Below are 25,793 nucleotides of genomic sequence, written 5' to 3' on the forward strand. Positions count from 1 at the left end.
GGTGTGTGTGTGGGGGTGGGGGGTGGGGATTTATTCAAAAGGGACTAATTCCGTATTTTGGTTTGATGTATGTTACAGGAACTTAATAATTAAAGACAAATCTCCAAACCCCAATGCATAGTGCCAAGACTTATCCTTGAACGACACCCCCCACAACCCCGAAAACTCCTCTTCCTTCACTATCATTGATAAGAAGGCCAGAGTAACCGAAGTTCATAGAAACTTCGGATATCGAGTGTCCTCAACATAGTTTAGCCCCTCTGGGGTGTAAGAGATATATCTTCCACCATCCCTGTAGTGTATGAAACAAATGTATACATTTCGATAGGAAACCAATTCAAAACTGGGAATGAGATGAGGCTGATGATTTCCTACAAAAGATACAGCCATATGTAGTACATAGAGGGCAACAAGTTGATGTGGAATAGGCCAACCATGAACTGATTCCTCGGTGTAGCCATACTATTATAACTGCTTGATTGTCGGAGAAATGCCATTTAACTAATGTTTCATATAATGTATATGTGAAGAAGATTGCAGTGTTCACCTGTTGCCAGGAATCTATAATGAATTTCAATTGTGACTCAGGTTGGGACTGTTTTTCACTAAGCTTTTCAAGCTGCAGAATAAACCAGAAACTACATTAAACACATATTTGAAGACATATCAAAAGGAAAAAAACAAAAGTTATGCCTGGCGAGATAACACAAGAGAAAAGAAAACAACTCATTTCCAGTAAGCAAATTCTTCAGCACCAATTTTTTTCATAAAGAGCATTTACTCTTATTTTGTCATTACTTTAGCCTGTGTCTACTCTTAAGGGTGGCAATTGGGTGGGTAGGGTAAAATTTGGGCGGGCCATAATGGGTCAAGACAACAAACGGGTCAAGACCCAACCCAACCCAAATCTGCTTGGGATAAAACGGGTGAGGTAATGGGTCATACAGCGAGTCAAGACCCAACCCAACACAATTTTTACCATGTCTAATTGTTTTATTTGTTCTTTTAAAATATTTTAGTACCTAATAAAATTATTTTATTTATTAATTATGGCTATGTATAACATATCAAATTAAAAAAAAAGTTTTTTAAAAATGTTTTGACAAGATTTCTCATAAGCCAATTTGGGTTACATATCAACCCAATTTTTAATGGGTTGAAATGGGCTGAGCTAATAAGTGGCCGGGTCAATAACCCTCCCAAAATTAAATGGGTTGTGCAGGTTGGGATTATTTTGTCACCCCTAGTATACTCTGTTGAGCAAAATCACAACCAGGCATAAAGTAAATTATTACATAAACCAAGGAGTAAAATTGCAATATATACAACCCTACAGCAAGCCAACATTTATCAAAACAAAAACACACACATTTGAAAATATTCTTGAACAAAATTACAACTGCACCCTAGTTTCAAGTACAACAACATACCCAGTATAGTCCCACAAAACTGAAAAAAGTACCATAGTAGAAAGAATAATTGCCGTCTGTAAGCAAGCACATATTATACTTACATGAACAGTTTGCATTTGATGCAGATCTGCCATGGCTTTTTGCCTCGACTGCCATCAGGAAAACAAGGAATGTTAGCTTTACAAAAAGTGAGTGCGAAATTTCTTTCACAAATTAACACATGTTTCACAATTCTCAAGAAGTATACAAAGTCAAACGGAACTTTCAATTTCACAATTTAATGCACGTTTTACCATTTCCAAGATGTGTATAATCTGTTTCTAGAAAACAGTAGAAGAAGATCATTTTTTGTACTCATTTCCATCCTCTAAATGTTGAAAGAATGAAACTACATATTTACCTAATAAAAAAAATAGTAAAAGAGAGCTCACAAGAGATACAAATCAATGGCATCAATCAGTAATCTCATTTTCTTTTAAGGCATCAATTATCAACAATTCAAAAAGGGAAATGTAAATAAGCATATTCAATTCCAGTATCTACAAAGAGGAGAAGTGGAAAGAAGCAGCAAACAGGGTAACATATGACATAACCCAACCCTTCTGCTCACACTCCATAACGCTTCTACCCAATATTTGTGCAGCTTCAATAAGTACAGACAAGACAAGCTCAAAGGAAACGAGATAGAGAGAGTATCCATACCGATTGATTGGTTGCCCAACGCTCATAGTAATGTGTGTATCTTTCCAGAGAGTTTTTGGCCATCTCCCTCCTCCTCTCAGATTCATCATACTATATGCAACAATGTATACATAAGCATATAGGACATCAAATCAATTGCATTCATGATCAATAGTTACAATCCAAATTCAAAGATCAAGATGAAAAAGAATAAAATGCAAACCAATTATGGGAAAACTGGAAAACTCACCACGCCCTCTTGCTTTGCTGACTCATAGCGATTACACGCATAAAATCCACCAGTCCTTTCACCATGGTCTGACCATGCACCAAGACATAACCTGTGAGATATCAAATAACACTATGAGTAAGGACCTTTCGGTAACCACATGAAATACTTCAAAATGAGTATATTCAGTATCTTCTACTTAAGCTTGTATACCTAAAAACAAAGTAAGTCCCTGAACCAGTGAATGCCCTAGAAATATCCTTGACGAAATAATGCCCATGTTCATTGATAAATGTATTTCTTTTCCTTTGGGTCCCACATAAAGAGTGCATAGAAGGTAGTGAACTTCAAGAATAAGCAGTCTAATGTACAGAAATAGATATAGGTGCAAAAGTCTTACCAGCAAAACTCAAATTTACATGGTGGCGTACAAGTCATGTGCATACACCCTTGGTTCTTCTCAATTGGTCTCTTGCACTTTGGACAGGGCTTGGAATTAGCCAAGATCCTGAGATCACCCAAAAGGAAAAAGTTAGATGTGAACGAACTTATTTTTATTTGGGATCCAACAAGTGTAAGATCTCAACCTATTAACCAAAAACTAGTTCAATCCACACTGGATTGAAATAACAAGAAACAACAACAACAACATACCCAATGAAATAACAAGAAACACCAAACAAAAATGATACAGATGGGTATCAAACATTATACTACTTGACAAAACCTTATGACCATTATAAAGTGTTGCAGACATAAAATAAATAACCTAACTAAAAATCATTCATGGAACACTAACAGAGATATGAAAAACAAAATAAAACCGGACGATCAGCATTAAGATGAATACTTACCAATTCATGTTCTCTGACTCAGCACTGTTTTTCAAAACCCACTTGGACACAGTATCACAATCCACGGGCCGATGAGCCTCTTCTGTACACTGAACAAAATAACGGTACAATAAGAAAACGACACTTTCATGAACTAAAAAATGAAGTTAATACAAAAGTGAAAAGAAATCTCACATTCCAACAAAAACTAAAGGAACAACAGCAAGTAACATCATAGCTTCCACTTCCAAGATCATATTCTATTGCAGAATCACAACCTGGAGCAGGACACCATTTTGTCTACAGAAAACAAGAAAACAAACGTATCACACCTGCTAGCAAATAAGGCAAATAATAAAGGTACAATAAAGAGAGACGAAAGAACCCTTGCAACAAACAAAGCTCGTGTCAACAAAATGTGATATACAATAACCAATTCAAGTTGATAATTTAAGTACTCCAACATAAAAAAGATCCAGACAAGTCAGCAGAGACGGCAGCAAATACTTTTCTTTCATTAGTTAATTTCTAAATGTGAAAGGATATCCCTTATAGCATACATCATTAATAAAAAGGTTATGCAAAAAAACAGTAGTTTTTTCTTGAAGATCAACCAATCATCTATACTAGATGGCAGCTTAACAGCACAGGTTATGTACAAACATTTGTTTTCTTGAATATCCCGTAGGAAATGAAGAAAAATGCAAAAGAAAGAAGGGAAGAAAAGGTTAAAAGAAAGAGAGAGAGAGAACAGGAAAAACGGATTTTTTTAAATGTGAGATAAAAGACCAAGAGACTTGTAGTTTGTGTAGAGTTACTTATCACCAAAAAATGCTAAAGGACCAAAATACTGAACTTTAAAGCTATTCTTGTGTCTAAAATCATAAATAATGGCATCCCCATTCCAATCCTTATGCAGGTCCTTTACTAGATTCACCTCACTTCTGCTGTACTCTGTTCCGCAATGTATATGTTTTTACAGATGTATAAAAGACGCACAGGAAAGAAAATCTCAGGCCCACGGATACATATGATACAGAAGAATATGTGACGAATTCATATGCAGCAAAATGTTACTTCTTCAACAGTTCGATCAAACAATCATGGGTAGCATAATCAATCTAAACTGTACAAGTCCTCAATAACATCAAACTGACAGCACTTGGCACCAACCTTTCTACTGTCCTCAATATAGGATCTAAGAAGGTAGCGATAGTACTTCTCCTTATCTTCACCAGATGTCAATGTATCAATCATATCTTGACCAATGGCAACATCGCATGATGGGTCAGGACATCGCAGCGTCAAGCATCCAGGGCCATCATTGATGGATGTGGTAATGTAAGCTGCCAGAACAAAAACAAAAACCATTAGACAAGAAAATAAAAGGCAAGGCAGGTAAAAGACAACCAAAATTCTTCAGTAAAAATTTGAACTGAATAAGATACTGACGGAGAGTTCTCCCTTCATGATGCTGCACAAGAAGTCTCATTGGTTACCATTTAAGCATCAGTATTCATAAAACAGTAACAAGGGTCTAGGATTTGCATGTCCAAATGGATTACACTTCCCTCTTCTTTTTCTTTTTCTTTCTTTTTTCTTTTTTCTTTTTCTTTTAAAAAAAGTTGATGGATTGCACTTTCCAATAGAGAAGGATTTGTACCCTAAATAAACTGAACTCAAATATTGGATAATATACGTCGGAGAATATCAAATTAGACACTTCTTTCAAGTTCAGAGTAAAGCAGAACTATATATGTGGCCAAAGCTCCAAGAAGAAACAAACCTTTCCAGCAAGTAGTACAAAAAGGATGACCACACCCAACAGATGTTATGTCATCAGGAAGGAAGTTCTCAAAGCAAATCCCACACACCACCTGCCGAGAATGTAAATAGATTCAGGCCACCAGAGAGAGACAGCAGCACAAATAACTGTTATAATGGCTAAGAAGTGAATCAGTTTCCGGTAACAAAGTAGAGAACTTACATCTATAATTCTTGAAAGAGAGACAGCAGGCTTCTCCAACAAGCCGGCAGACTTGCGCACTCTTTCTTCATCAGCAAACCACTCCTCATGCACCTTGTTCACACTCCTACAATCATCATTGTTTATTAGTCTTTTAGAAACAAGTCAAACAGAAGGAAAACCAAGTCCGTCATAACTCATATACAAGTAGAAAGCACAAGAACATAATGTGATAGCATTGCACAATTCACATTTCCAAAGATGCTCATCAAGTGAAAGCTACCGACGAAAAATATGTCAATCCAAGTAATAGCACCAGCAGCACTCAGAATAACTATTAACTCCTATGGTTGAAAGGGGGAAAAGATCAGGTTACCAGTTATAGCGTCGAAGTAATATACAGGCAGCTTCTCTTGATATGGAGAGAAGAGTAGAAATTGTCGTCATATCCTCCTCCTGTCGCTGACGTATATCTTCTTCTTTCAAGACAGTATAATTTTTCTGCAAATTGCAAAGGCATTGTGTGAATCTAAAACCGAATAGGATTTAATGACAAAGAAAAATCTGAAATCCAAAAGCATTGAATGAACAGTTAAAATGGGAATTCTCACAGAGAGGATCTAAATTAAGAGACTACTTGTATCGCATCAAAGTGTTAACTAGCAGAGAAAATCAACTCTAGCTCAACAGAAGCCCCTTTGTAGCACATTGAAGTTATCTCTAGCTAAGAACATAGCTGTCTCACAAAACAAGCAAGTAAAGAACACTGACACAGCAATTCACTAATCATTATGATTCGGACAAACTGTTCACTTCAGCTATAACCCTATAAATCATATGCTAACATCTTTAAAAAGTTTTCACATTGCCCCAGAATACAGTTACATATCAGGACTCATCAAATTCACAACCCCATCAATCAAGATCATCTCTTTTTCACTGTGTCTTTCCACAGTTTAGACAAGAAAGGTTGGTGACTTTTTTAAGTCACACCCGCAATTATTCTATCCTTATATAGAAGGGATGCAAAAAGGCAACCAAATCAAAATCAAAATCAGAAGACCCCAATTCCAATGAAACACTCACCTGAATTACACAGCTCTACATGTTTCTGAAGGTTACAACTTACCATAAATACTCATAAACAGTAAAACTATGATATCCCTATATGCACCTATATGCAATGGATACAAAAAAGGCGCAGTCTTTATAGTGAAATTCACTTCAAATTCACACCCAAATCAAAATCAAATACCTCAATTCCAATAAACCATCCAACTGAATTGTACAACAGTTTCTTAAGGTTACAACTGACAAAAAGTAGAATGAAGCAGACCAAAGATAACAGGGATGTACATAGAGTATTCACCTCCAACTAATTCAAGATCAAGACATGGTAGTAGTAGTAGTTGAGTACAATCAGAAGAGTACCTGGGTACGACTAACAGCTTGTTCATCGGAATCATCGGTTTCATTACCCATGAAATCATAATCAGCAACATCAGCGTCACTATCTGCCGCATCGCCGCCATAACCATCACCGTCACTGTAGAAATCCTCATCTACCGACTCCATATCATTAGCATCGTGCATATCATCTTCTGAATCCATCAAGTAGAGATTATCAAACACCAAAACTACAGCTGAAAAATTGTTGCTTGAAACCCTAAAGGCTAAATAAAACGAATTAGCACAACTTGTAAAAGTAAAATTGGGGAAAGAAGAAAAAAAAAGTAGGTAGTTGATTATGATGGAAAGTGGGCAAAAGAGAAAGAATATGAAATTGATTTTATTTATTTTGTGTATATATATATATATATAATATAATGTTTTTCAAAGGGAATTTGTGGTTTTAGATTTTAAGAGAGTTTAGGAAGTTTGGTGGGGATGTGTTTAGTAATTCAAAAAGAGGTAGAAAAGGGTTTATATAGCAATTCAAATTAGGATTATTATGGAAAAAATAAATCCGGAGGTTTAAAAATTGTTATATTTTTTTTTTTAATACAGTGTATATTATAAATTGAAAAAATTATTCGAGATAAAGGTTTATATAGCAATTCAAATTATGATTATTATAGAGGAACAAATTGTAAGGTTTAAGAAGTGTTAAAAAGGTGTTCAAAATTACCCCCCACACAATTGAGGCGCGAGGAAGATATTTGGATACCATGTAAGCCAAAAAGGTGTTCAAAATTATTTTTAAAAAATATAGATTTAGGGGGTAATAAGACATTAGTTTAGTTAAGGTGTGTCTCTAAAATTTCAATCATAGTCTAGGGTGTATTTGTACATTTTCCCAAGTCAAAATACACATGGATGGATTTGATGATATTTTATAGATGACACCTAAGTCGCTTATAAACTTTAATATGACTTGATAAATATGTCATATAATTTTTTAGCATGAATGTGAATTGTCAATCTCTTGACACATATTTATTTATCCATGAAGTTTCTCTTATCTATACTTTTATTATTTTACGTGAGTTACCTAATATTTTTTCCTCAATTTAAATTTGATCACAATTATTCTCCATCGACCCATTTCAAATTATTGTTCGATTCATTATCCACACAATCTTAGAATTATTAAGAATATATTTATCCTTTTTGGTATTTATGCATATAGGTGACATGTCGGAGTCAATGGGGCGATAGAATATTTGATTTAGTCACTAAAAAATGCAAGGATCAAAAACTTACATCAAAGGGCCTTGTAATTGCTAAAGCGAGTATTATTCGTGTCACCTCATAAAAAGTTTTTGAACTTTACTTTAAAGTTGTCTTATTTATTGACTTGTTGGTACAAAGGGGAAAGAAATGAGGAATTTCACTTTAAAAAGGAAAAAGATAGTTCCAAACAAAGGATCGAGGGGCAAGCTTTCCGGTGTCAAGTTTCAAGGACTTGTGTCCATCGGAAGCTTATCTTTTACTTCAATAGTAGATATCATGTTAGTTCACAAATTTCTTTTCAATATTATAATCTTCTTTTTTTATGTAAAAAATTAGAAGCTACACACAAGTTCTCATTAGATCTCGGTTGTTCTTAATAACTATGTCGATTCATTTAAATCTTTGGGTAGCACCAATAGATCTTCAACAAGATGAAGCAGTCCAAATGTTGCACCCTAGATGGTGAACGTTCAGTAGCCGAAAGCATTACTTATATACAAATTTTTTTCAACTCTTCGAACATAATAAGAGGCGAGTTGAATTTCATTGTGATCTAATTTATTTATTTAAAAAAAATCATATCACCGCATTAAAATAGGATAATAAAGTAAGGATAAGAGAAAATGTACCATACTCCAGTACTGAAAGACATGGTTGTTTGATGAATAGATGAATTTTAGACTGAATTCTTAAAATAAAAAAGGATTGACTCTCATCCGAATTTTACAATACAACATAAGCAGGTTGGAACTAATGGGGCTCAAACCTTGATAGAACGGTGTCCGTTTGACCTAACTTTTAAAATAAGCTTATTTTGATAAAAATATTTTTCTAAAAAAAACATTTGGTAAGAATCGAGATCAATGAGTTTTTAAAAACATTTTTGAACAATAATTAGTATTTGATCACATTTTAAGAAAAAAATTTAAAATGTATTTTTCTTAAAAATATTTTCCATAAAGGCCATTTTAGATAAAAACTATTTTTAGTCTTGAAAAATAACTTTTGCTATTTCCTAAAAATACTTTTTTTGTGTCTAAAAATTTAGCCAAAACACCATAATATTAATGTTTATAAATAAAGCACTTTTCTAGAAAAAATTAAGCCCTCAGGAACATGCTGTAAAAATCTACTTGTTCACTTTTGAATTGACACGCCTATTAAGAAAATAATTATTGACATATAGTTTAGAATTTTACCCTTATTAATTATGAAGTGGATGAATTGAATACTTTAAGGTTTTCAATAAGTCTTACATTTTTCAAAGTAATTAATTGAGGGTATAATAGGTAAATTTTTTTGTCCTTTCTTGATTTATCAAAATAAACAAGTAATTAGAGACAACTAAAAAAAGAAAAAGTGGACAACTAATTAGGAACATAGGGAGTATCTACATTAACTTATTTAATTTCTCTTAATCAAAAATTAAAATTTATATTATTTAAATAAAGCAAATTTTTTTAAACGTTATATTTTTAAATCACAAAAAATAAAAATAAATTAAAGAATGTATTAAAATAAAAAAGATAATTAACAAAAGGGTTTTTCGGTTAATCTAAAGTTAGGTGCTGCTCAAATACGCTAAAACCCTAGCCTCCATATCCATTTCTCTTTCAGCTCTACACTCTGCATCTGTTTTTACAGTTACACTTGCATAAAAAAATTGTCGGCTGCTCCGGTCGCCGCCGTCAACAATGGGGAAATCAGAAAAGAAGCCAGCCTCTCAGCCCCAGAAACCAGAAAAGAAGCCAGCCGCTCAGTCACAGAAGAATTCTGCAGCCGATGATGACATGGATCCAACGGTGACTCCCTTTTTCCCTTTTCTATTTCTTGTTGAATTTTTTTAGGTGTAATTAATCAATCATGTGTAAGTGTTAGATTGATAAAGAGCTGGGATAGAACTCAAAGTTTTTGGGATATTTTTCAGGTATAAAGGGGAAGGACCATTTTCCTCTTTGTAGATGTTTTGGGTTTTTGGGTGTAGTTAATTTGGTTTAGGTTAGTTTGTATACTTTTCCGTATGAATATTTGGGGCATTGAGGCAAAGGCTTCATTTGCTTAACCCTGTAGCCGCCAATTTTTTTTCTCTGGTCGTATTTCTCTCTCTTTCTCGCCTTCTCGTCGGAGTAATGGGGAAGTTAGAAAGCATTCTGTAGCCGATGACGAAATGGATCCAAGGGTGACTCTTTACCTCTTTGTATTTCTTCATTTGGTGTAATTTACAAGAATGATAAGGGAAAGCGACACTTCTTGCTGATGTTTTCCAGTATAAATAGTTGTCGGTTATGTTTAAGTTTTAGATTGATCGACAGATAGAGAATTGGCATAAAAGTCAATTTTTTGTGACTGGTTTGTCTGGATTGCAGCAATACTTTGAAAATAGGCTGAAAGCACTTGCAGCTGAGAAGGAAAATGGGGAGAACCCTTACCCTCACAAATTCCAAGGGGAAAACCATTTGTCTATCCCTAAATTTGTCAATAAATATGGAGTTTTAGAGAGTGGAGTTCATTCCGAAGATGAAGTGTCCTTGACTGGTAAATTTTACAGCATTTTGAGCTTACTTTCTTGATCAGTTTATTTTTTGCAGTTTTTTGTTAAAAATAAATAAATTTGCATCAATAATTGTTTTTTTCTGCAGGAAGGATAATGAACAAACGTGCCTCTTCTGCAAAGCTGCTTTTCTATGATTTACATGGTGAAGGTGCCAAAGTTCAAGTCATGACAAGTGCAAGGTGGTTCTATTACTCTTATTATTTTGTTGTTTGTGAGAAATAGAAACTTCTTTTAACTGAGAAGTATTATGTCCTTCTATATTTGCAGAGATTCTGTGTTGAATGAAGAAGACTTCATTAAATTTCATTCTGGTGTGAAGCGTGGCGATATTGTTGGAATTACTGGTTGTCCAGGTGTGGGATTCTTATTTCCTGTTAGTTTAGTGACAGATGTTGTCTGTGGTAGTGTTGGTCTTGGTGGTATAAAAACAAATTCTGTTAGAAGAGAAAAGTTACTCTCACTCTCACTCCATCACGTACTTAAACACCATTAATTAATGTAGGCGAAAGAAACTGAAAACACAATGTGTATGTATTTTATTGGATTGGTGTACTGCAGCAGATTGAATGGTTAAGATTTGCATGTGAAGTTATGGTCATATTTAATACCATAACAGCTATTCTGCTATCTAAATGAAAGATTTGATGATTCATGTCTTTACTGGCAGTTAATTGCATTTACCCAACCTTTTCTCTTCACACCACTTACTGCATGGATTCTAATTTAATTCAAATTTAAGTTGATCATTTTTTGGTCCTCGACTCTGAAGCTTTGATTTGAATTCAAATTTAATTAATATTGTTTTTTCCTGACCACATAATTTTTTTTGAAAGAGGAGGTTGATCACCTGTTAGAGATGGGATACAGTTAATTGTCCTTTCACATTTGATTTTCAAAAAGTATAATCTGGAGAATTATTTGACAAAGCAGAAAGTTTTCGAAAAAAATGGACAACAAATAGAGCAGTAACATAAGATTCTTATAGAAAATACACATTTTTCAAGCTTTCATAGTAAGGGAGAGGAATGATAAATGTCAGGAATCAGTAAACATGGAGGTTGAGAGAAGAGATGCATGCATTTGTAAGGAGAAAAGAAAACACGGGGTTGAGTTGGCAGGTGCATGAGAGAAAATAATATACACTTGTCCCATTACATTTATTAGACCATGATTACCATAGCTGACCTTTGTCAAGCTGTCTCCTAAAGGGGCAGTCGTATTCATGTTGAGCATAATTTTTTTTCTTGTGTTTGCATCCATTTAGGTTTCTGGGTTTTTCCATAGTCTCTTACCTCAAGTATTGTTTGCTCTGCAATTGCCAGGGTGAATATCTTTATTGACATGGTGTAGTTTATGCAAAGATCTCATGAGATGATAATCATGATGTTTTGGTTTGGTAACATATTTCTAATTCTTCCTACTTCATTCATTAGGTAAGAGTAAAAGGGGAGAGCTGAGTATTTTTCCCAAATCATTCGTAGTGTTATCTCACTGTCTTCATATGATGCCACGGCAGAAAGGTGCCCAGACAGAGACAACTAAGGTTAGTAAATTTTGTTTTGCATTGTGTCTAATACCAGTCTCAGTTTGATTGAACTATATCTAATTGTGCTGCAGAATCCTGAAGCATGGGTCCCCGGAAGTGGCCGTAATCCAGATTCATATGTGTTGAAGGATCAGGTATCTTATGCCTCTCAAATTTTTCAGAAAGTTTTTTCTTTCATTTCATCCTATTTCCTTTAAAAGATTTTATGCCTCTGATGTGATCTTGTGGTTCATTTGTTCTCTATGTCCAGGAAACACGATATAGACAGCGTTATTTGGATTTGATGCTGAACTTAGAGGTCCGCCACATATTTAAGACCCGTGCAAAGATCATAACTTTTATTCGAAGCTTTCTTGATAACCGCGACTTCCTAGAGGTTGGTGTTTATAAAGCTGTTTTACTTTGCCTTTTTTTAGTTGGGATTATGATCTTAGCTTGAATAAAACTAGTAAAATGTATAATTGTGTTTGTAACAGGTAGAGACCCCCATGATGAACATGATTGCTGGTGGGGCAGCTGCACGTCCATTTGTGACCCACCACAATGATTTGAATATGAGGCTTTTCATGCGTATTGCTCCTGAACTATATCTTAAAGAGCTAGTTGTTGGTGGCTTGGATCGTGTCTATGAGATTGGGAAACAATTCAGAAACGAGGGAATTGACTTGACTCACAATCCTGAATTCACCACTTGCGAGTTTTATATGGCATATGCAGATTACAATGACTTGATGGAGCTAACTGAAACTATGCTAAGTGGTTAGTAACCAAAAATTTGGATCCAAATGTAGTAGGGGAAGCTTATGTATATTTAATCTTTTCATGATATATATTCTTTTATTTTATATCTTACGTACTGTACATGAACAGGGATGGTGAAGGAACTTACAGGTGGCTATATAATCAAGTATCATGCGAAAGGGTTGGAGAGTGACCCAATTGAAATTGACTTCACTCCTCCCTTCAGGTTTGGGAGTTTTCTGGTTCGTCATGTTTTGGTTTTGTTTACAAGGCACTAAGATACTTATGCGTTGCTTCTGCAGAAGGATTGATATGGTAGAGGAATTGGAGAAGATTGCAAACTTGAATATACCCAAGGATCTCTCTAGTGATGAAACCAACAAATATCTCATAGATGCTTGTGCAAAGTTTGAGATCAGATGTCCTCCACCTCTAACAACAACTAGATTACTTGATAAAGTAAATTTTCAATCAGATATCTTCCTGATAGGCAATATTTACATATGCAATCTAGAAACTCGCTTTTCTCTGCTGGTCGCCTTTTCTTTTGTATTGTTGCGCACTACTCCTCTCTAGTGATATTGTAATGCTTGAGATTTTTTTTCAGTTTCTGGGCTTTGTGTTCTTCTGTTCTCTCCATGCGCAGTAGTACATGAGCCAGCAAAAGGCTACTGTAAAGGGGATGGGGGGGGGGGATAGAAGCGAATGTGAGAAAATAAAGAGGAAAGAAATAGAGATGAAAAGGGTTGCTAGCGTTTTAGAGTTACATTAGTGTGAAATCCGTAGTTTGTGTGGCATTTGACTAATATGTGTTATTGGCAATAAATGTTATCGTCGATTGTCAAATTGGTTTTGATACAATTGCTGTATGTCTGCTTTTCGGCATGTAACATTATAAATCGCTTAACATTAGGTCCCATTTCTGCATTTAATGGTGATCCCTCTTCAAAAAAACATGTCAAGTGTTCTCATTCCTTTGGTGCTATTGGTTACAGTTTTTTGCCTAAGCAGCTTTATGACGTTGGTACTAAGTCTCCCTTCATTTTTTTTGTGAATTTAGCTTGTGGGCCACTTTCTGGAGGGGACATGTGTTAACCCTACTTTCATTATCAACCATCCAGAGATAATGAGTCCTTTGGCGAAGTGGCACAGATCGAAACCAGGCCTGACAGAACGTTTTGAACTGTTTATAAACAAACATGAAGTATGCATTCTTTCAAGTCTTACAAAGTTTAAACTGTATTTTACCATCCCAATACATGTTGTAATGTGCTTCTTCTCTGTTTAATAACTTGACAGCTTTGTAATGCATACACTGAGTTGAATGACCCTGTTGTCCAACGCCAGCGCTTTGCTGATCAACTCAAGGTATTTGTGGGAAATGTGCAACTTGACTTGGTGGCTGTTCGTGTTCATCTTGTTGTGTCATTTCAATTATGTGCAACTACTTATTTAGGCATAATTAATGTCAATTCAGGACCGACAATCAGGTGATGATGAAGCTATGGCACTGGATGAGAATTTTTGCACAGCTCTTGAATATGGATTACCTCCTACTGGTGGTTGGGGATTGGGTATTGACCGACTTGCAATGTTGTTGACAGATTCACAAAACATCAAGGTTTGTACCTTCACTTATTTCCTTGTTAGGAAGAAATGACCACTTAGTTCCAATTTATTTTGGAATGTTGGAGTATCCCACATTGGCCGAGGGAATGGGCTGTTGTCTTCCTGATTCCTACATTATCTTCATCAATCTTCACCTCATGAGATAGCTTTTGAGGTTAATTTAGGCCCAAGATTCATTTTCTTAACATGGTTTTAGAGCCAGAGCAAAACTAATCCATGTTCTTGGTTTATCCAATGTTGGACCATCATGTTGTAGTGTCTGTGTTCCAGATGTCCAAGTCCTAGGCATGTGGGTTGATTACAATATCATCCAATTTTATTTTATTTTAAAAATGGATTTTTTAGTTATACAATTTTAGCAATTCTCACCTCATGATCTAGCTTTGGGTTTTTTTGTTAGACTCAAGGTTATTTTATTTCAACTACGATGAAATGGCCATTCATTTCCAATCAATTCCTCTGGTGTTCTGTTTCACATCCATTTCCAAATGATGGATGAAGAGGGCGCTCATAGAAGAGCCTACAAAGGCTGGTCTTCTACGAACTTAGTGTTGTCTCAGCAATTCCCAATCTCTCATTTTCTTGTCACTTCCTTTATGAGAAAGCTAGTGTTTCCTATTATTTGAGTTAGATACTGAAATCTATTTTTCTTTCCTTGTTGTGATTTTTTCTACAGGAAGTTCTACTCTTTCCAGCCATGAAGCCACAGGATGAGCCAGCTTCCAAGGAAAGGTAAAGATTTCCTCCTTTCTTTTCTTTGAGTGATATACGCCGGTATTAGTGTTTGCTGTCAGATGGTTAGAATTAAGGTTCGTCTTGGATTGTGCTGACAGCTAGCTGACTGATTTAGCTGTCCCAAAAAAGGGGGAAAAACTAGCAAACTGGTTGATCTTCAAATCAATATCTCTAGTCTTTGTGGGTAGAGTTTGTATTTGGCACCAAAGGGTGTCGCCTTGTGGATATTTGAAGTGGGTTGACAACCATGTGGTCTCAACTTCAATTCCCAGCGGAGACTAAAAACACTAGGTGTTTTTTTCCATCTATCCAGATCTTGATGGATAGAGTTACCTGGTACTTGTGCAATGGGAGAAGTCGGGAAACAAACTATTGCACAACGACTAGGACTCGCGTCGGAGGAGCTTGGAGGTAGCGGGTAATTAGTTGTGGTGCGCGCACACTGGCTGGGCACCACGGTTGTAAAAAGAGTTACTTTGTACTTGTACTGATGGAAGGATGTACGTCCTCGGTGGAATAGTCGATGAGCATGAAAGCTGCCCTAGACACCACTATCATAAAATAGTAAATAATATCCATGATAAAATATTGACTAAGCAGTGGCCTATTTTTGAAAACAATTTACTATGTTCTTCGATGGGTTTGTGGGTGGGGCTAATCTTGGTTTCTGCTTAGCTGAAGCAAACACATATATTTGCTTGTAAATGTAATTTTGATAATACGTTTTACCTTTAGATTTAACTGCCAGTGAAACCTATGTTTAAAATTCTCCTACATAATTTTTTGAATTACATTATGTGAAGTTGAATCTTTATTTAGTGGAATAATATTGAAAACCAATAAAGAGGAATGGGTGATGCTGCTTTGCTAGTCGAATTGTGAGAAGTAGCACATGTTTTAAAAGAAGATTGAGGATATATCATAGGAAAATTGTTAAGATTCTTTTTTTTTTTTTTGGGGGGTGGGTTTGGTTAGCATGACGTCCTCTGGGGGTTGTAAATCCCACCTCATCAGTTTTTACCTGATGAGTTTTTTGGTGTGAATACAAAGTTACCTTATCAAAAAAAGATATGTCTTAAAAGAGTGAGTTACATGATTTGCATTGTTAAATGGGAAGGGATTAGTGGGGAAATTTTACCTCTTTTACATGGAATAAATTGGACAGTGCTCAGATTTGTGGTTGGGTGTTTGCTTGGCATGACACGAGAGCTGTATAAGAAAAGCCTATAAAAACCCAAGGGGCCCCTGCCCCGTGGTGCACAGTTCAAAGTAGCTATTTTTTATTTGCAGCACGATTCAAGCTACAAAAACCTTTATTTCCTTGTATAATAATGGATGATTGGGAAAGAACAAAATAGGTGGTGTTTTGCAGGGGTTGCTTTTTCAATAGACAGATTTCATGTGCTTTTCCATTCAAGCTATTTTAGTAAATACATCACACTTCTCATTGAGCTCTCTTTTCTCCATCCAGCAATAAAAAACCTCAGGAGGAATCTGCCAAGCCTCAGGATGAACTTACAATGCAAGGTAGATAAATCTGGTAGATATGCCTGAGTTTCCTTTTTATTTTCTTCTACTGTCGCGTCAGGAGAAGAGTATTTTCATTTTTGCCTCTGCTTGTAAACAAAGCCTAGTTTTATCGATGTTTGTCTTTGGGGGAGAACTGCCTTCTTACTTGTTTTTACATTGCTACAGATGTGGAAAAGCAGATTTCCGACATCAAAATGAACTGAATCAGATCATAGGTATACTGAACGTTGAGTTCCTGCTGCTCCTGGAGTAGCATTTTTGTGATACCTTTTTTTTCTTCTTTTACTAATTAATTAATGGTAATTGTCTATTGTTATGGCAAATGCTATCTTTAATTTGTTAGTATCAGAAACTTTACTCGTATACTTATGAATATGGTTGTATCAGTCAAATACTTTTAAGATGTATTCATTTATGCTCTGTATTCCTTCATGTCTTCGTTTATTCCATTTGTGCTTTGCTTATCCTCTTACCACACATAGATGAGAGGAAGTCAAACATCCTGCTACTGTTCTCTTCTTAGCCATTAGAAAGGTTGTAAACATGTAAAAGTTGGCAAGTGTTCGTGTAGAATGTTTTTATAGAGAAGTAAATTCTAACATGAAAAATCAATTCTGAAGAAGTAGATTGTTATAGTGAAATATAACTATAGAGGATGTCTGATTGTAGCATTATTTAAACTGTGACTCTCCATTTCATGCTAGCTGTCTACTTTCTCTTTTATAATCTTTAAGAAATTATAAATAAGATAGGTAGTTTTACTAGTTTATTCTTTATCCACTCTTATAAAAAAGAAGAAGTTTTTTGGAACTTGTTTAGGCTTTCAAAAAAACATTAATTGTAGGGGTAAAGTGGAAAAATATTAATTAATTTTGTCTTGGTTTGGTAAATGGTCAAATAATTTAGGACAACTATTTATAGTAAGGTGAACAATTAATATGGGTGAAGCAAGTATAAAATCTATAAGTATGTTGTATTGTGATTTTCATTAAATAATTGCATATTTATGAATTATGATTCAACAACTTTTTAATAGGTGGTTTAATTTGTTCCACAATTTCAGACTAATTCCAGTGAACTTGTTACAAACCTTGGGAACAACTTCAGACAATTTAGTCCAAAGTTTGGTCAATTTTTTTTCCCTGTAAGTGGTTCAGTTTCCTCAGCAACATTAGCAATGGAGGTTTTAGTTCATGTTTTTTGTTTTTGTACTTGTGCAACTTTAACATGATTACAATGGTCAGTATTTCGTAGCATACATAGGAAAGAGCTAATAAGAGTGAATTGTACTTCCTGCTCAAATACACATACAAAGGCAATATCATCATTCAAGTGGAAGCAATTATAACATCAAAAGCACAAAGTTTGACAATAAATAGGGAAATCCAACTTCTATTAGTATTGTCTTAATTAAAAACAGCATACATAGTACCCCAAGGTCATTTCACACACCAACCCCACATTACATATATATATATATATATATAGAACATGGCTATACCAGAAAAAAAGCAATAATACACAAGGTTCAATTCACAGAGGAACAGACCAAATTCATCAATACATTGAACATGGTTTTGCCTTATTTAGTGATATTTCACAAGGGCAGCTAGAGATGGAAATTCATGAAATAATAACATGCGATAAACACCAGAGCTGGGCCGTGAAACCCCTAGGCGGGAACCATGGTACTATGGGTGTTGAGACCATCAATCTCCTCCATGGGCTGTGGAGGTGTGACATCTAGATCCTCAGGAGAACCATCAGTGGCGTTCTCATTCTCTTCAACACTGAGACTAATAGCTTCAAAGATGAGAGCAGTCACTTCTTGGAACCTTGCTTCAGAGAGTGAGACCTCGGCGAGAAGCCTCCATGCATTTGCCTCAGTTGCACCCTCATAATCCTCCTTCCTCTTCAAGACCATGTGTCCACTAATCTCCCAAACAGCAGGATTGACTTGGGTGTCGAGGAGTTCAGCGCTGACCTCTCCAAGAGCTTGTTTCTCTGCATAGCACTGTTCCAATTCACCAAAATACATATAAGTTAGAATAGTGATCGATTGTTGGGAGGAACTGTTAATAATTAAGGAATCCCAAAGTAGTTGTAAAAATGTGGTTCAAAGAGTTATATACCTGTGGGAGAAGGAATATCCTTTTTCCTGAATCGGAGATTAGGACATTGTAAGGGATGTTGTTCTCTTGCAGACAAATGCAAGAATCTGAGACGACATTGGCCAAATCCTCCAAAGTATTTCCACCCTCAAAGACGAGACCTCGAACTGGGTAATTAAGCATCTCCGATATCTTCACTCCAGCATCAGTGACGGTTATCTTCTGAGTTGGGGCCTTCTCAATGGGGAATTGCACAGCCAAGAAATAAGCCTGAAGAGATCAACAGCAATGAGATTTGAGTTCCTTCTTCATTATGAAAGCTCTCAACCATGTCAATTATGGAAAGTGTTGTAGACTCTACCTGGAAGTGAAGATGGTTGATGGTGGCAAATGCACCCAAACTGTTGTAACCCAATCGGAAGTATGGGTTTGCTGCTTCGGCAGCCATGTGCAGTGCAAGCAGGAAGCTGTCCCTGTCGATCCTCTGGGGAAGGCATTCAAGGACCTTAGGGATCAAAAGCACGTGTCCGTACTCAATGGGACTGACCTGTTGCATTGAAAACCAATATACTGATCAATCACTGTTTCTACTTACCAAAAAAGGTTCCAGTATATGTGCAAAACTAACTAAGAACATACATTGATGGCAACGACACTTGGAGATTTCTCAGGATCAATTGGCGCATCTGGATAGAGCTGGACTTCATCTTCCTCACTTGCTTCAAACTGAAAGAGCAACTCTTCTTGTCCAACCTTAGTGAAGTTGAACTTGCTTCCATCAAAAGGCTGCAGCACCTTATCAACTCGAAACTCAGTTGGCCTCTTCTTGAGGTGCCTTCCCTCATTCAGTTGAGCAACGAAACCATATTCTCCAGGAATCACCTATAACCATTTATTTCAAATTAAATTGCCAATTCACAAATGAAGTATCCTTTCTTCACATCAGTCAAAATCAGTAAGTCCCCGAAGCAACAACTTGAAAAGCAAGTGCTGAGCAATATCACAACACTCGTTTCAAATTTTCCACACACCGACAAAAAACGCTAGTTCAATTTTAAACACTACGTAACATCAATTTACTATGCTATTATAAGACATAAATGACTACATCTTCCTCAACCTTACTCTATAAAGGTAAGAATTGGTTCAATACTTCATATCACTTGCAGCTCATTATCAATAACCATGTTAACCTCCAAAAGACATAACCCAAATTTCCAGAATTACATGACCTTCTACTGTTTCAAAATTTCCCGATTCACTTCCTATTGCTATACTACTTCCCTCCACCATGTTTACTCGTCTACTATACTAAAAACAAATGTCCACTTTTACTTATCCAGTTTGGCAAATCAAGAGATAATATTCCATTTTTTTATACCTATATACCTTTTAAGTACTTTGTAAGGGATGTGTCAAGTCAAACATGGACGAAGAGATTATTATCTTTTGCAACTTCTAATAGTCCCCTAGATAGATTTTGTCAAACCAGCATTTCTAAACCATGTCTATCTAACTGGTAATAACTAAAGTGTAGGCATCAAATACAGTAACCACAAGAGAGAAGAAAAAAAATACCTTGGTTTCGCAAGCAGTGACATCATAGCGAAAGAGGCCTTTCTGCTGACGATCCTCCCACTGCACATCAAAATTGACCAAAAAAGTGAGTAATCAAATCAAAATATCCCAAAATTGGCAATTTTAAAATAACAAAACAGTAACCAAATAAAGAAGCTTCGCACTTACTTCCCCAAGAACAAGGGATTCCAGAAAGTCGATCGGAGATTCCTTTGTTTCATCGGCGGCAACAGACTTGCCGTAGCTCAAATTTTTGAAACCATACAGTGGCAGCTTTGAACCTTCAACAGTACAAACACATAACAACAAAATCAATATTCTGCTAAATCAGCTTTAATTGAACAAACAATTGGGAAAAGGGAGTATACAGTACCTGGAAGGCAGCAATTCCTGAGGCAATTCCGGCCACAACCAGCACCACGAGCACCAATTTCATCAGCCTCATCCTTTTGAAAGTTAGAAACAAGTGTAGGAACCCTCTTAATCTTGAGCATCATCTTTTTGTGTTTTTCTTCGAATAATCAAGAGAATACTAGATAGAACTGTACGTAATAAGCTAGAGATCTACGGTAAGTATAACTATATCTAGTAGGAGAAGGAGAGGAAAGAACCGCCGCCGGCAAGGAAGAGGAGGTCGGAAGGACTGCCACCTTCAGAGGGCAAAGCGCCACGTCCACCGTGCGGCGCAGGGTTAGTAGCTGTTACACAACCCTTACGACGTACTGCTGGAACATGTAAAAGTGGTCGGCGGTTTACTTTGTGTATAGCCGTGATGTCTACACCTTGTTAAACTGGGCTTTACCCTCAAAACTGCAAATACAATAACCCCTTCCTCTTAAACCCAAAACTAAAATTCCAAGATTCTTGTAATGGGGTCTCTGTTTTGTTGATAGATTGCTACTGTGGAAGAAAAAAAGAAGAAATTTGGTTGTTGTTGTTGATGATAAGGGAGAAAGAGCAGGGAGATGTGGGTATTTATATAATAAATTGGAGAAGGGATAATGGAGGATAGGAAAATTGTGGCTGTGGGTTTGCCAATGGGGGTAGAGATGGATAATGGCGCTTGCTTACTGTGTGTGAACCGATACAAATGGAGGCTGTGGAAAATGTAAAACGTGGCTAGGAAGGCAGATTGTAGACGGGGTTATAGTACGCTGAACAAGTAAAGATAACAGTGAAAATAAAAATATACCCTATCTTTTTGGTATAATTTTATAAGCGAAATTTGAAAAGTAAACATTATTTTTGGGTCCGATAGAGATTGTTCCTAATAGACATGTTAAGCTGCTGTCCCAATAATTTCTGTCTTAGAGTGAGCACTTTGTGCATACTGCACACCAATAAATCTTTTATTATGTAATAGCTTACAATCAAAGAAATAATACAAACTCTATTATGTGATAGGGTCCACTCAAAAGATATCGAGGAATTAGAATAACTTTCAAGACAATTATTTTTTATGAGTAACATGAAACAAAATTAATTCATTTTACCTTAATTAAAATAATAAATATTTTGAGATTATTTTTAGTAAAATTAAAAATTAATGTGGAACCCAAGTTTTTAGAGTCAAAAGATAAGAACTTTGACCAATGTTTTATGATATATTTTTTCATCATATTGATATGTAAAAAATTGTAATTTATAATTCTTTTTTGTGTAGTTTTTTAATATCTAAATTGTTAGTTTAAAACATTAAATTAATATAATCTCATTTATCTATAAAAAATAGTCAAATTGGCTACCAAAGGAATAGTGTATTATTTTTTACCCAGTGCGCACAAAGTGCTCACCCGAAAAGCAGAGGCTGTGGTTGAAGTTGTAGCAACTACGGGTTATCCTCGGGTTCCAAAAATTTGAATGTTGATTAACAAAAATATCCTTATACGATTGTTAAACTTTAAAATATATCCATATCCAGAAATTATAAAAATAACATATGATGGCAATTGGCACATGTATTTAAAGGTTTTTACCTTTACATCTTCCAATACTAATTTTCACAATTTCCATTGTACTCGACTTTTTGTAGATTTTTATATGATCTTTAGTTTTTTACATGCAATTTTCGAGCCATAGATACAAATATATAGTACTACAAAATTGTTACCCCTTTATATATCAAGAATATTAAAAAAAAAAGGATTTTTTATTTTTATTTTTCATTCGGTGTTCGGAGCCCACATTGGAGCTCCGACTAAATTCGGACCGCGCACTGCAGAGCACATTCATCCGGATCCGCATTGCAGGGCTCATTCGGAGGTGGCACTCCCGCTCGAACCTGAGGTTAAGGGTGAAACACTCCCACCGATACACCACAACTCATGAATATACATATAAATACGCCTATACGAAGAATTGTACGTATTCAATTTTAAAATACTTTCCTTATATAGTACACTACAATTTCCCATTATTTCAAGTGGTTGTGGTTTGTTAATGGGTAGAAGTTGAAGGACTAGTGGTCCTCTCTATGCCAATGTATTTGGTCCCAAATTTGGTGATATTCGAACAACGACATTATATTATTTTGTGCGGTCCCTGTTTTCTTTTTAATACTTTTTAATAAATTAAATAACCATTGCGAGTCATTTTCTATTCTAATTTTTCTTTTATTTTGAGTGGTTTAAAATTAATAGTTTAATTTTCTTTTGTTACGAGTGGTTCGAACTAAATGAAAAATAGGTGCACAACTTAATCAAATGGAGGACTTTGCTTCGCACGTGGACATCACTATTCATTATATCGAGACAGATTTTTTTAAAGAAAATTTGAAAAAAAATATATAAATTCTCATTATCAAACTTTATTAGTAGCTTTAAAAAGACCAAAAAGTATTAAATAAAATTATTTGGAGAGCAAAAAAAAGTTTCCCTAAAATAGAAATTGCAACTTTCGATTAAAATTGATGTATTATATAATGATGGTAATGGGTAATATGTTGCGGGTGAACTTCCCTACTTAAGAGGCCAAGTTAGTATGAAGTTCATTACTTTTCCTTGAAAAATAAAATAATAAATTAATTATCAAAATTCTGCCAATTGTTTGATTTAGTGGTTTTGTAATATATGGAAAAGTTTTATTGCTTTATTACGAGGCAATTCAATATCATATTGATGTAATGAAAGTGAAGGATCCACGACAATTACAGAATATCATGAATAATCACATCAAAAAATTACTTGTAAGCTTTACTATGATCGTCCCTCGTTGTTAATTGTTCCCGAATTTCATTATTAAGAAGTTTATCCATAGTTTTTTTATACAAATTTCTCCCTGCACATTACTAATCCTTATGACATGGATTTATTTGTTGTTAATAAATCGGCAAGAGTATTGTTATGATAAATAACTCGTCTACAAAGTTCATTAATAACTAAACTCATTGATTTACCTCACCTATTTAAGTGGTCAATGTGCATTATTATTTATACTTATTTATTACATATGCAATATTCAAGTTATATATACTTGATTTGATTGAACCACGATTTTGAGATTAAAATTAACGAGTTTAATTTTTGAATTAAATAGTATATGTGGTCAATTATAAAAAGTTACAAGGATATTTTTGAAATTGGAAAAATCATTAAGTTTAAGATGTCAATTGTAAAGATTTTCTTGAACAAAAAAATAGGTTGAAAATATTTTGAATCAATATGTAAATAAAGGATATTTTTAAATTATTTTTTTATACGTTATAAATATTCTTTTGCCCTTCCGTAAAATGACCCAAAAGGACCCGGAGGGTCAAGCTCGGTGTTTTGGACGTCCGTACGATGACAATTGAAATATGTCCATTTGGTCATTGGTCATTGGTCATGTTAGAACCATGTATTTATTTATTTTTTAAAAGAAAATTTATAGATTTTTACTTGGTGTTTGATATCTATATTAGAGTTCGACTGATTCGAAATTATGTTGGGTAGGACCCCATTCAAGGATAGAGCTTCACAGCTTCCTATTAAGAATATTTTATATGTATCAGAGCTAAAACTCAAGACATCTGATTAAAAGAGAAACAATCTCATCTACTTCAGTCTACAACACATATTCGGTGATATTTTACTAAATTTATTATGCATTATAGCCCTAAAACTAGACTGGTATATTGTTTGTATGTATAGAACGACAAAATATCTTTGATGATGATATTCGTGATAAATAAAAATTATTGTAGTTTGTATATAGGACGTACAACTTTTTTTATTAGTTGTTACTATGTTTTATTTATTGCCCTATTCTTTTTATAATTATTTTAATTTATTGCACTTAAGTTGAATGATTTTAAAAACAGTTTATCTAAGTATTTATAGTTATAGCTCAATAAATATATATCATATTTGGATAGTATCAATCAAAAGATAAGATAGTAATCTTTCACGAATCAAAACTTGGTTTCTCCTTTGTTGTTCGATATTTTCTAAAATTTCTTATTTCATTTTCAATTCAAAATATTATAAAAGCCACATTAATTAAATACCACTAAGCAAGAACAAAGTTAGTACTGAGATTTTTGTTGGATCAAGTTATATAAAAACATTGACAACAAATAGACAATTAAATAACTGTTTTTTTTTTGCAATAAAATGATAATTTTCAAATAAAACATAGAAGATTCATCTGACATTGAAGATAAGGTCTTCACATGAACACGTTCGATGGCCTAATTCCAAACTATATTATTTTACGTACAATTATTTTATTCTATTTGCAGGGAGTCAAAATTGTTGTCTATGATTGTTGCCCTTCACCTACCCCGTGTAATTTTGATGAAGACCAAAATAATTATTTTTAAATAAAATCGTGTACTCAAATGTGTAATTTAGTAGTCAATAAAGATAAGTGATTTTTCTTATTTATTTAGGTATAGAGTTATTCCGTGTCTGTATTTGTGGAATATAGTTAATACTTTAAATACATAATCTAGATACATATAACATAATTGTGATACTGTAATTATAACAATAATTATATATGTAAGACATTATGCTTAAACATATGTCATCCTAACAACTACTAAGTACGTGACGTATTCATTTTTTAAAAGTGAAATGATGAGATTAAAACTCATTGCCACATGTAATTACAAACAAATATTATTACTATTTTAAATGACAAACAAATATTTAATTAAATAGGAATTAATGAACTTTCAAGTGATGAAATGTAAACCCACATTCTTGGAAGAATTCATGCATATGCTAAATTTATGAAAAAGTCCACACCAAAAACAACAATAATTAATATAAATATTTTAACATAATACTCATATTAATTGATAATTAATCGTAAATAGTGGAGAATGATCTGAAAAAGGAATAAATGAAATATTGAGGATAAAAGAAAAAGAAAAAAAAAGTTCTTTTCTTGATATACTAAAATAAAGTGAACGGAGAGAGTAATTTTTATAACTGCAAAATACATAACGTTTTGATTAAAAAATTGACAATGTTAAGAGTGAGTTATATATTGTTTAGGCATTTAGAAAATTAATAATGCACATAGTTTAAGAAAAAATAGATAAAAGTGCACAAAGTCTTAAAACAAACAGGTAATATGACATCAACTATCA

At 34.5% G+C, this 25,793-nt stretch overlaps 3 protein-coding genes across 4 annotated transcripts in view; 1 reads left to right on the forward strand and 2 right to left on the reverse strand.

Annotated features, from left to right (window-relative positions):
* Nucleotides 1-6,898, reverse strand: part of LOC102595867 (probable E3 ubiquitin-protein ligase ARI7) — a 9,208-nt gene extending 2,310 nt beyond the window's left edge. The window contains exons 1-12 of the mRNA XM_006347225.2: nt 6,553-6,898; nt 5,498-5,622; nt 5,143-5,248; nt 4,942-5,032; nt 4,329-4,501; nt 3,351-3,455; nt 3,177-3,265; nt 2,723-2,830; nt 2,344-2,434; nt 2,115-2,204; nt 1,514-1,561; nt 548-619 (exon numbers count right to left, since the gene is read on the reverse strand). Of these exons, the coding sequence (XP_006347287.1) occupies nt 548-619; nt 1,514-1,561; nt 2,115-2,204; nt 2,344-2,434; nt 2,723-2,830; nt 3,177-3,265; nt 3,351-3,455; nt 4,329-4,501; nt 4,942-5,032; nt 5,143-5,248; nt 5,498-5,622; nt 6,553-6,732 (1,278 nt within the window). The 5' untranslated portion in view covers nt 6,733-6,898. The remainder of the gene's footprint in view (nt 1-547; nt 620-1,513; nt 1,562-2,114; nt 2,205-2,343; nt 2,435-2,722; nt 2,831-3,176; nt 3,266-3,350; nt 3,456-4,328; nt 4,502-4,941; nt 5,033-5,142; nt 5,249-5,497; nt 5,623-6,552) is intronic.
* Nucleotides 6,899-9,338: 2,440 nt separating this feature from the next.
* LOC102596211 (lysine--tRNA ligase) lies at nt 9,339-16,950 on the forward strand. Of its 2 annotated transcripts, none has more exons than XM_006347226.2 (16): nt 9,339-9,596; nt 10,161-10,329; nt 10,434-10,527; nt 10,616-10,701; nt 11,782-11,891; nt 11,966-12,028; nt 12,145-12,270; nt 12,371-12,653; nt 12,765-12,861; nt 12,938-13,094; nt 13,696-13,839; nt 13,935-14,003; nt 14,113-14,256; nt 14,941-14,996; nt 16,471-16,526; nt 16,695-16,950. In XM_006347226.2, exons 1-16 carry the CDS (start codon nt 9,489-9,491, stop codon nt 16,730-16,732), a joined length of 1,800 nt encoding a protein of 599 aa, XP_006347288.1. In that variant the 5' UTR covers nt 9,339-9,488; the 3' UTR covers nt 16,733-16,950. The 2 variants fall into 2 exon arrangements, with proteins under 2 accessions (XP_006347288.1, XP_015164247.1); XM_015308761.1 differs by lacking the exon at nt 9,339-9,596 and adding an exon at nt 9,945-9,973.
* A 1,251-nt stretch (nt 16,951-18,201) lies between these two features.
* Nucleotides 18,202-21,138, reverse strand: LOC102596542 (GDP-L-galactose phosphorylase 1-like). Its single transcript, NM_001288371.1, is given in 7 exon segments — nt 18,202-18,543; nt 18,662-18,910; nt 19,002-19,187; nt 19,280-19,522; nt 20,219-20,278; nt 20,387-20,499; nt 20,592-21,138. Coding segments are annotated over 7 exon segments (1,317 nt in total). The 5' UTR covers nt 20,716-21,138.
* Between the last annotated feature and the right edge of the window lie 4,655 nt (nt 21,139-25,793).

The sequence above is a fragment of the Solanum tuberosum genome, unplaced genomic scaffold (genome assembly GCF_000226075.1).
Source record: "Solanum tuberosum cultivar DM 1-3 516 R44 unplaced genomic scaffold, SolTub_3.0 scf00087, whole genome shotgun sequence".
In the NCBI taxonomy this organism is placed as follows: Eukaryota; Viridiplantae; Streptophyta; class Magnoliopsida; order Solanales; family Solanaceae; genus Solanum; species Solanum tuberosum.

Coding starts and splice junctions, on each gene's coding strand:
- LOC102596211 (XM_006347226.2), top strand. CDS start 9,489: ATGGGGAAATCAGAAAAGAAGCCAGCCTCTCAGCCCCAGAAACCAGAA. Junction 10,702..11,781: donor TGGAATTACTGGTTGTCCAG/GTGTGGGATTCT, acceptor TTCATTCATTAG/GTAAGAGTAAAAGGGGAGAG. Junction 14,997..16,470: donor GAGCCAGCTTCCAAGGAAAG/GTAAAGATTTCC, acceptor TTCTCCATCCAG/CAATAAAAAACCTCAGGAGG.